The sequence below is a fragment of the Mercenaria mercenaria genome, chromosome 16 (assembly GCF_021730395.1).
Source record: "Mercenaria mercenaria strain notata chromosome 16, MADL_Memer_1, whole genome shotgun sequence".
Lineage (NCBI taxonomy): Eukaryota > Metazoa > Mollusca > Bivalvia > Venerida > Veneridae > Mercenaria > Mercenaria mercenaria.
Genome location: NC_069376.1, coordinates 38333224 through 38343830, shown reverse-complemented (window position 1 = coordinate 38343830; position 10607 = coordinate 38333224). Strand labels below are relative to the sequence as shown.

At 35.1% G+C, this 10607-nt stretch overlaps 1 protein-coding gene across 2 annotated transcripts; it reads left to right on the top strand.

Annotated features, from left to right (window-relative positions):
• Positions 1-1365: 1365 nt before the first annotated feature.
• Positions 1366-9948, top strand: LOC123540257 (leucine-rich repeat protein soc-2 homolog). Of its 2 annotated transcripts, none has more exons than XM_045325121.2 (4): positions 1366-1564; positions 4210-5007; positions 5863-5951; positions 6671-9948. In XM_045325121.2, exons 2-4 carry the CDS (start codon positions 4222-4224, stop codon positions 8112-8114), a joined length of 2319 nt encoding a protein of 772 aa, XP_045181056.1. In that variant the 5' UTR covers positions 1366-1564; positions 4210-4221; the 3' UTR covers positions 8115-9948. The 2 variants fall into 2 exon arrangements, with proteins under 2 accessions (XP_045181056.1, XP_045181057.1); XM_045325122.2 differs by lacking the exon at positions 1366-1564 and adding an exon at positions 1606-1699.
• Positions 9949-10607: the final 659 nt, after the last annotated feature.

Genomic DNA, 10607 nt, shown 5'->3' with positions numbered 1-10607 from the left:
TCAGCTTAATCAAATTCACATTGTAATATTTTTCGATCCGAACGTGCAACTACTTAAATGAGTATTGCGCACAAGATGCTGTCATTTTTATTTAATGAATATTTTGGCCGGATATTCTAACTTAAAATATAAAAAGTACATCTTTAAATGTATTGCAATGTCCAACTTGAGTAACTTAGAAAGACTTTTAAAGTCCGCACAGTTGTTTGAGCAATATAAAACTCAAGCAGGTTGGCAAAGGGAAGATCGTCTCGGGTGTGTTACTGCAAAGTGTTACACGTGTTTTTACTGAACTAAGTTAGAATATAACTTCTTCTATAACATGTTAGCAACTCCCCTGGCATATTGGCCGTTTCTGGTCGGCTGTTTCATTGGAACTACCTCTATTGTACTATATTTTATTGAGTTGTAACTTTTAAGGGGAAAATAAATTGTATAAATGACAGAGTAGGAAGTCCTAAGATAGCTTAAAGGCCATTATTATGTTATCTGTAAAATAAACTAATTTTCCAATGGTAAAACACTGAATATAACATTCAATGTTTTGGTAGATCTATTTAAGTTCTATACTACATAGAAATGTGTACTCCAAGGAAGAATGTGTACTCCAAGGAAGAATGTGTACTCCAAGGAAGAACACAACTCTCATTCACAACACGTTTCGACTTTATTAATTTAGACTTGGCAGAATATTATAAGAGTACCAGTACCAACGTCAAGTGGAATGACGTCATCAACACAACGTTACATATTTATTGTTCACATGTTTTAGCATACATGTAGATTCTAATAGATTTCTGAAAATGTTTTATTGATACAATAAATCAGTTGTGGACTCATCAGTTATTTGATATGACATGATACTCAACAGATCTCGGCTATCGCCTTGCTCAATATCATATTGCCCTCTTCTGGTGAATATCACATCGTATACGATGTCCCAAGAGTTAATTGTTGAAATGGCTGTGCAGAGGCTGTGTAGAGCTATTTCTGACCCAAATTAAAAACATTTTAGGATTCCTGTAGGCAACTAGATCTATACGAAAATACGATAAATTGTGTTGACTACCTTTCGCCATTAAAAATATTGCTTTAATATCACGGTAAAAAAATCTTTCCTAGATCTAACACGTATGATACAATATCAGTCAAATTATAAGATCAAATTTTAGTTTTTCTATTTTACCGCCATATCTTTGGATATTTGACACTTCAAATCTTGAGGTTATTAAAAAAATATTTAGCAAACATTAATTAATCTTGACAGACAGGTATCAAATTCCGATTTTCCCGCTAAATTCTCCAATAACGGAGAACTCTTGATTGACATATTACCTCCCCTGTTGTTAAGGCCGCTAGCTGTCATGTATATTATATTACTTAAAGAAGTTTATACGTTATTGAGCTGGATTCGTATATGTTTAGATTAAACGTCGGATATTATTTGCATTGACATAATATTGAGAAAATGAAATGTTTACAGCAGATATATGACGGATAGTTGACTGTTAAGTGAGAAAAACAAACATTAAACCAAATATTTGAGGAGTCCGAGTTTCGGCAGGTAAGAAAATAGATTTGTTTAACTTTTCATAGTATCAGTCAGACAGATAGGAGTGCTCTGTCCGAGTGTCGTCTTTTTGTTTTAACATTAAAAGGATAAAAATGGGCGTTAGATTTCGTTTAAATCTGTTTAAAGGTAAAAAATATTCTGTTCAAATCTTTAATTAGCGGAGAATTAATCGAAACTTAAATCATAGATCACCAGGTTGGTAACATAAATAGGATATAATCTCCTAAATTCTTTCTTTATGACTGATCGAAGGTTTGTCTTTTATAAAAGGGAAAAAATAATTTGATAAAGATCTTATCTGTGTTTAAGTAGAGAAAAAAATCGTAATAACATTTATTTTATGTACGATTTCAAAAGTTAAGAAAACCTAAGTGGTGTTGTTTTCATTTGTTACACCTTACTCGACACAATTCAGGTGTGATAAGAATGTGTTTTAAAAGTCGATATGTCAAAACATGAAACTTTTACCATGGCTACAAATGATAATAATTATATTCTGTTTTTTTAGCGATATATTAACTTAGACCATAGTCAGTGTAAACTTTAAATCCTGTGGAAAAATATCTAGCAGAACTGTTTCTTTTTATGGTTTTAAAAGATCAGTGTTTGTATCTATGGCATATTTATGTACTCATTCTTTCATGTATATATTTACCGTAAAAGGTGTTGTTTTATTTGTTGTTTGTTTATATTGCGTCTTTTACCGCCAGATTAACAAATGTCTAGAAGAACTGTTGTTAAATATACAAGCATCAGAACGATGAAACATGTAAATCAGACAATAAGTCGCAAAAGAAAGAATTGTTTATTTCATTATAGCATGCTAATTAAAACATGATGATAAAATATGTTGAAGACCGCCCAACCGAGTAGTGATGATGCGTGCGTCATGTACCAATTTGACGTCATAATTGACACCATAATCATGTTCTCTAAACGGTCCGAGCGTCAACCGTTATTAATCGCAGAATATACAACGCTTGACTTTCTTCTTTGTTTAACTGATAAATAAAATCTAGCCATGTTTACGATGTAGTCATCTACAACGATTTTCAGGTGCTCCTCTCAATATGATTTCAGACAAAGGATGGCCAGCTGTGTAGAACCACTGACCTTCCGCATACAGAATGGATGGCCTCCTTACCGAGATTTTAGAAAGTAAATCCGTATAATCCCTTTTCCCATGCCTTCATTTTGGCATTAGTACAACATGTGCACTGTTATGCAGCTGTACTTCATGAAACAAATCACCGGATTAGGACATTTTAAGATTGTGCAGATTACCTAATTCATAAAGTTCGGCCCAGTTCATACTGCCACATATCTAAAAGCCTCATGTACGACCAAGACAGAAATTTAAGTCAGTGTAAGTCTATCAGTCTATCGATTATGTATTTTCTTCTAAGCCGTGGTATATATAATTTATAAAGTTACATATTATAACTGTATTTTCATGCGATATATTGTCTACTTTAGGGTCCCATTGAAACCAAGTAATTAGTAAATGGTGTTAGCTAGATTGGTGGCAGAATTTTATGACCAGTTAAACCATTCATCTATGATACATGTCAGCTAAATGAAAATCTAAAGTGCTTAATCTGTGTAAGCCTGTTGTAATCTGCCAAGCTAATCTTTGTAAAATATTACGTTGGATTTGCGCAACCGAATTTAAAGTGAATCAAGTTTGAGATTACAAGGCCGAGACATGATAATATGGGGGAATATTTTGTATGCAAGACACAACTTTGATTATGCAATCCACTGATCAATTTTAATCCAATATCTTAACTTTCCGTTGTGATTTTGATGTGTAGACACCGACCTTACAAGGTTTATTTCAAATGTATGTTAGTATCAAGAGATTTCATTTATTGCATAGTTCAATGAAATAACATCATGAACGTGATGAATATTCATTAGCCGTAGGCGTCTTTTAATTTGTGCCGACTTTTTAAAGACGTATGAAAATGATTAAAACGTGAATTCTAACATGGTTCAGTCTGCTCAAAAAAAAAATTAAGCGTTGTATATTCTGCGATAAACAACGGTTGACGTCAATTGCCGCATCAGGTCCAGTATTTTAGTACTCGGATAAATGAAGCCCAGCGTTATTGTTATCATAATATTTCTATGAGCATGTTTGAATGAAAATAAGCAATGTCAACTTGTACTTGGGTATTTAACCGCTCGGGTTAACGCGCGCGCTTCAGTTCATGGCATCTGAACTCTGAACCGTTGTAAATCAGAAATAAACATACCTAAGGCCTAATTTAACTGATAAATACCGTTCTTTACACCTAAAAGTAGTAGAACTGTGTTTGTAAATATTTGTTCAATATAAAATGATAAGATGTCTATAAAAGTCATTAATCATTTACAAATCAATGTAAAATATGTCGAAAACAAAACCTGATACTCAAAAGTATATTAATATTTCAAAAAGGCTGGCACAAACCCGAAAATGCTACAACAAATCTTTTCAAATATGTAATTAATAAGCAGATCACGTAAAATGATACGCCAGGTATTTGTGTATATAAATCATCCTAGCCAGTCCGTAAATAGTTTTCTTTTACTCGTTCATTGCCTTTGAAATTAACAATTTTTTTTAAAAATATTTGTTCTTCACATTGCAGGTGACGACAACGATGAGTAATAAGAAGAAAGAAGATGAGGTCATCCCGGCCATGGGCCCGGGGAGTAAAATCAGCGCCCTGGCCGCACCCTTGCGTCGTTTCATGATACGACAGGGCAAAGCGGTGATTCTTAACTTCTCTACGGCCAGTATGAAGACATTGCCACTAGAGATATGGGCGAACGAGGAGATTCAACAGAACGCTGTGGAGCTGAGGGCAGAGAGCAACCGTCTGAAGAAATTACCGAAACAGGTCTCTGACCTTGAAGCCTTGGAGACCTTGAACCTTCAAAACAACGCTCTAGGTGCACTTCCGGCCACAGTTTTCAAGATGAAGAGTTTGACAACTTTGAACGCCGAGAATAACAGCATTAAAGCCATCCCTGCGACCATTAACAAGGCTCCTGTCCTTAAATATTTGCATTTGTCAAACAATAAAATCAAAGCTCTTCCGAAAACAATCAACAAATCAACTACGCTGGAGCTAGTCGATGTTTCACACAATGTGATAAGATCTGTGAAAAAGAACATTTATGAGCTGAAGGCGAAACTCGTGCTTCAACATAATCGTCTTGGAGAGCTGCCGGACGCTGCTGTGAAGAGCCCGTGTTTACGGGTTTTAGATGTTTCCCATAACCAGATAGCCCATATCCCAGACAACATCAACAATGTGGTGACCTTGACGTGGCTTGACCTCTCACACAATGACCTTGAAGATTTGCCCCGGGAACTTGGGCTTTTGAAGTACCTGCACTCCCTGAATGTGAGCCACAACAAGATCGCGTCTCTACCAGACGAGGTTAGTAATTTTGTATATAAAAAACTTCCCTATATACTTAAAAAATTATTTAAAAGCTTATAGAGTGAATTTTAGGCATAAACACACTAAATAGCTGGTATTCTTTATTCTGTATGTAATTGAGAAACTTCCAGTTGCTGCAGCCATGACACACTAGGACCAATTTCCTTTCTTAGTAATTTTCATTTTCTTGAAGAATATTGTTAATGCTGAATAAATACCAGAAGAAAAGACTTAGTGGGGGCTTTGTTTGAGGCAGAAAAAGCATTTTCAGTCAAACAAACACACCGTAAAATCGGCTCAAAAATGAAACCCCAAATTGTAGTGATGGCGTATGACCTAAGTTTCCATCACAAATTCTTTAATACAATTATTTCAAGATGAAAATGCTACTGTCAAGCATAGATCTTTCATGTGATTTCTGCAAAGAAGTGAAATGAATGTAAGGTGAATTGCTCTACAGAGCATACAAAACTCTGAAAACTATTTAAATCCTCCATTTTGTGATACTATCTGTTCCGCACCTTACCCTATTTAGTGTTTGTATACCTTAATGGTATATAACCGCAAGAAAAACTGGCAATGTAACAACTGCTTGAAAGAAAATATTTGGTGTGCAAAATTACATAAACTATTTTCATTTGATTGAAAACTTTTTAAAACCAATACAAACTTCAGTAATTTAATGATCAGTTCTATAGAAAGAAAACTAATCCTTCGTCACATAGAATGACAACGAATTCTGTTATTTTCACAGGACATATTTCTTTCATAATATTTCCTATAGGCATTGAGTTGCCAATATAATCAGTTTGTTGTTTGTTGTTGTTTCGAATATTTACCATTTTATTCCAGGTAACAACACTGGAATATGCGCTGACATACTTGCGAGCTGGGCACAATCAAATTAAAAACTTGCCTGAGGACATCCATAAACTCCAAAGGTAATCTTATTATGCCGGTAATACAATTTGGTTTTTATGAAGCGAGCGAATCATTAAAGAAATAAACAGAAGCCCATGCTGAAGAGAAAATGTAACTACGTTTTAGATGAAATTGAAAATAATTTGGTCTAATGCTGAGAAAATAAGAAAGTTGTAACCACTCCTTTCGTGTGTTTTTACGTTTCATATCATAGTGCTCATTTTGGAAGAAGAAGAAAACTTTTAGATCGAACTTTAGCTTAAATTGTCAAAAAACACGAAAACTGGGGGATTTTTCGCGTTGCGTTCAAAATTAGACATAAACTACTTTCTACAATGCCTTTGATATATATCTTACGGTTTGATCTGTTGTAAAACATTCTGTCTGAAAACAATTGGCATTTTCAGAAAATGTGGCTGAAAAAACTACTACATGTTCCTTTAAAGTAGCATTAAATAGCTGTTATAATGGCATAAGAAAATTATGATAGTAACAAGAGCTTTCTTGAGCAATGCAGTCGTCAGTCGTTTACACAAACCTTCGGATTACACAGCCTTCGGACTCAGAATCTTACAGTTGCTATTTATTACTAAATAAATGTTTATGCGTAGACATTCTATCATTTCAGGCTCAATTTCCATCGCATATGTTGACTTTGTTTAATTTTATCCACAGAATACATTTCGACAGTAACGATGTGAAATGCTGTTATAAAACTTATCTTATGATTTACTTTCAGGTTGCAAGTTTTGTCAATGTGTAGCAACCAAATCGATCAAGTTCCGTCCAAATTCTACGAGCTAAAGGCGGTAAAAGAGCTTGATCTGTCTGGAAATAAGCTATCGACTGCCACCGGAATGAGCCGGTTAAAAACCGTCGAGTCGCTGAATCTTTCAAACAACGGTCTGACTGAACTACCAGATGACATAAACCAGCTTAAATCTCTCGTTTCACTGGATATATCATCAAACCAGATCAAACAGTTGCCGGATTCACTGAACAAAATTCCTACTCTGAAAACACTTTTGGTGTCCGACAACCGCTTGAGCCAGATTCCAGAGATGCTGGGTGAGAACCAGCTTATCACTTGTTTGGACGTTAGCAATAATCGTATCCAAGGACTTCCGCAGGACATGAAACGTTTGCGGAGTTTAGAAACATTAAAAGTTGCTGGGAACCAGATATCAGCATTACCAAAGTCTTTAGACTCTTTAAGATTTTTATTTACCTTAGACGTATCGAAAAATGCTCTGACCGATTTTATTATGCCTAAAACACTGACAAGCATCAGCCTCGCCGGAAATCCCCTCTTTCTACCCTCACAAGACCCCAAGTCTGTTATCGCACTTCTTGGAGAAAGGGAGTATGCCTCGAACATGGTGTTCCTCGACGCCTCAAGCTTGAAACTGGACGAAGTGCCACTAAGCCTCTGTCACATGAAGATGTTGAAAACTCTAAAGTTAGCGCACAACGTCATCAAAGAAATTCCTGAAGAGCTTACAAAACTCAGGGCTATTGAGGAGCTTGACCTAAGTGACAACGATTTAGGCGCTTTGCCCGATGATATCCGAAACATGCAAAACTTAAGGGTTTTGGATGTATCCCAGAACAGATTAAGTGAATTTTGCGAAGGTCTAACGCAGCTGCATCAGCTTGAAAGACTGAACATTAGCTTCAACAACCTGGTTGAGCTTCCGGAAAATTTCGGCGAGCTGCACAAACTGATATGGTTAGATATAAGCAACAACGAGCTCATGATGCTACCAGAGGACCGCTGGGATGTGCTTGCCTCTATGTTGGAACTTAACATTTCCAAAAACCACGTGCACACCGTGCCGATGGACCTGCCTTATCTGTACAGAATCAAAGTGCTGAAAGCACAGAGCAACGATTTGACTACCATACCGTCAGACGTGGTTAAGATGACAAGTTTAGAAATCTTGGACTTGAAAGACAACTTGTTAGAATCGCTGCCGGAGTCAGTGTGCAAACTTCCGGCCCTGCTGGAGATGGACGTTTCAGATAACAAACTAAAATCGTTCCCGGGCAAGCTGGAACAGCTTAAACAGAGGTGCACCATCAGCACCGATAACCAGTCCTCGTACAAACAGAGGGAACCACCAGACTTCCTCAAGGCCGGCGAGGCTCAAACTCAAAACAAGGAAGAAAAGAAAGAAGATTAAATCAGACTGATAAATTGTTCAGAACAACGAATATGATAATGATAAATATATATGTTAAACTGTTGACGCAAGTTATGAATTGCTGAAGCACGTGCACCTCTTCTAAAGAGGTGTAAACTAACAGTCGTCTTGACTCATGAGCCAACAATAAATGCAAAGCTGAAATTTGCATTTTTGATGACTGCACGGGGCGTAGCATACCAATTATAACGTTTTGTAATGTATGAACGTCCGTGTTTATACAAAAAGTTTGATATAATGAGAAACATTATAAACACGTTCAAACGTTTAATAACTGCTCAACCAGCAGTTTTATTAACAAGCATAATGTTTAGGATGTTCGTCCTCATTTGCATAATATTTCAATACTTTAAAGTTAGATTGTTTGTTCATATATTAAGTGTCTGTTAATTAACTCATGTTAAACTTGTGGTCAAGGGGGAGTGATAAAAATGAGCGTCGTCTATTTTTTTTTTTTTTTTTTTTTTTTTTTTTTTTTTTTTTCGTATTTAGTTATTATCTTTAACATTTTTTCTTGAAAGAAATTTTACATTTTTAAGAAAATTCAGCAGCATGTTTATTTTCTGTTTTGAAAAATATCAAAGAAATTCGAAAGCATTTGTTGGATACATATGAATGCATGACTGAATATAGATTACCAAACTTGATTATGGGAGCCTGTTAGGGTCGTGTACAAAGTATTCCTTAAACAGCCTTCTTTTGAGAAAGAGAAAATCGTAATAAAATTAACTTCATAAATTTGTTTGCCTGACACAGACTTATTGTTTGATTTTAAATGTCGTTTTATCACTGTCTCGTGTTAAAATGGTGCAATACTGATGTTTGTTCTAACATACTCTTCTACATATACTGATAATGTGTCTAAAACATATGTGTAGAAGAAAAAAAGCGTTAAATAGGCTTTTTAGTGCATATATAGCTAAGAATAAACCAAAGATATTTACAGTATTTGCTAATTAGGCCAAAGCAATCTATGTGTGCTTCCCGGTTGGGACCTGTGCACTGTTCGTTGTTTTTTAAAGCATAGCTTTTTAGTTTACTATTTCAGAAGGATGTACATGGGTCTAAAGATAACGGACCTGGTAATAGAGTTAAAATTTATGCTGCCTCGCAATGTATTGTCGGTAATCGGTATATAACATTGTTTCCTACAGTCAGATTAAAACGTAAAATACAGAGGATTGTAAAAGAATGTAACAAAATACAAGTAAAACAAATTTGATATGAAAAATGTGTATGTATGTAACATTCAGGCATTCTTCATAAACCGGCTTAAGCAAGAAAGTTGAAATATTCATAAATATTTGACTTCTTTGTTTATTTTCTGGGGTTTTTTTGTTTTGTTTTGTTTTTTTCCCATTACATACGACAGAGTATCAGTTTCTTACAACATTTGACGAAATACCTCGGAAAGAAAGGTCCGCAAGCGTTTTGCAACACAGTCGATTTTTAGAAGTTTTAGTGCCTACTTACTATACAGACTATTAGCGAAATTTTCGATCTGTTTTCTTGTTTAAGGAAATAACTTTCACGAATTTAAATCAGACTCGGGGGGGGGGGGGGGGCATTATACCGCTGAATAGCTACCAATAACGTATTTTAGGCTTGACACCTTTTTTTTTCTGAAAAAAAAAACACAAAAAAAACCAGACTGATATTGCTCTAATCTAGACCCGTTATCTTTAGACCGAACACTAAATATGAATGCCAGGTGACAGTTGTAAGAACAAGTTATCTACTACTTTATATTGCATTTTTTGTAATCATATTTTATTCAATTTCTTACTGTCTAAATAAAACGGCATAAGCCAAAGTGCTTGTTGTTATTATTACAAGCGAGACAACTCCTTCTGCCCATCTACGAATTAAATTATTGTTGCTTCCCTTAGATTATCTTCTTACCACTGTCAGAATGCGTCACTCAGGTTTCGAAATTCCATGCTGCACACCTGATTACAAGTTTCATTTTATGTTTCTCCGGCATTTAGTATAGACAAACAGCTATAAAATTCTTTAGTATAGGACAGTTCTCCCTATGAGAAGTATATGTTATATAATGATAAAAAATCAGAGGCACGAGACCCTGTCATACAACAGCAATTAATTAGAAAGTTGATATTCAAACAGACAATAACATAGAACCACCTTCCGAAAATGCTAAAACATGTATTTTAGAGGGCGGTGGGTGTCTTTTTTTCGGAGGATAGATCTACATGTTTTTTTGTTTTTTTTTTTGTTTTGTTTTTTGTTGTTTTTTTTTTTTTCTTTGGTTGTTTTTGTTTTTTTTTAATTCAGCCTCAAGTTTCTGTGATCATATATGCTAATGACGACAATGACCGCATTTATGGAAAATACCTTTGTGTCTAAATACTTACATCCCTTCCAGTCATAATCGCTAATGATTGTTGGAAGTAACATGTAGATAGATGTAGATCCCTTTTAAAATTTCCATCGGCAAAATTATGTGTGCAG

Excerpts from the sequence above, each read along its gene's own strand:
- LOC123540257 (XM_045325121.2), top strand. The coding sequence starts at position 4,222 with ATGAGTAATAAGAAGAAAGAAGATGAGGTCATCCCGGCCATGGGCCCG. Across the intron at positions 5,008-5,862 it reads TCGCGTCTCTACCAGACGAG|GTAACAACACTGGAATATGC; the intron begins GTTAGTAATTTT and ends ATTTTATTCCAG. Across the intron at positions 5,952-6,670 it reads GACATCCATAAACTCCAAAG|GTTGCAAGTTTTGTCAATGT; the intron begins GTAATCTTATTA and ends ATTTACTTTCAG.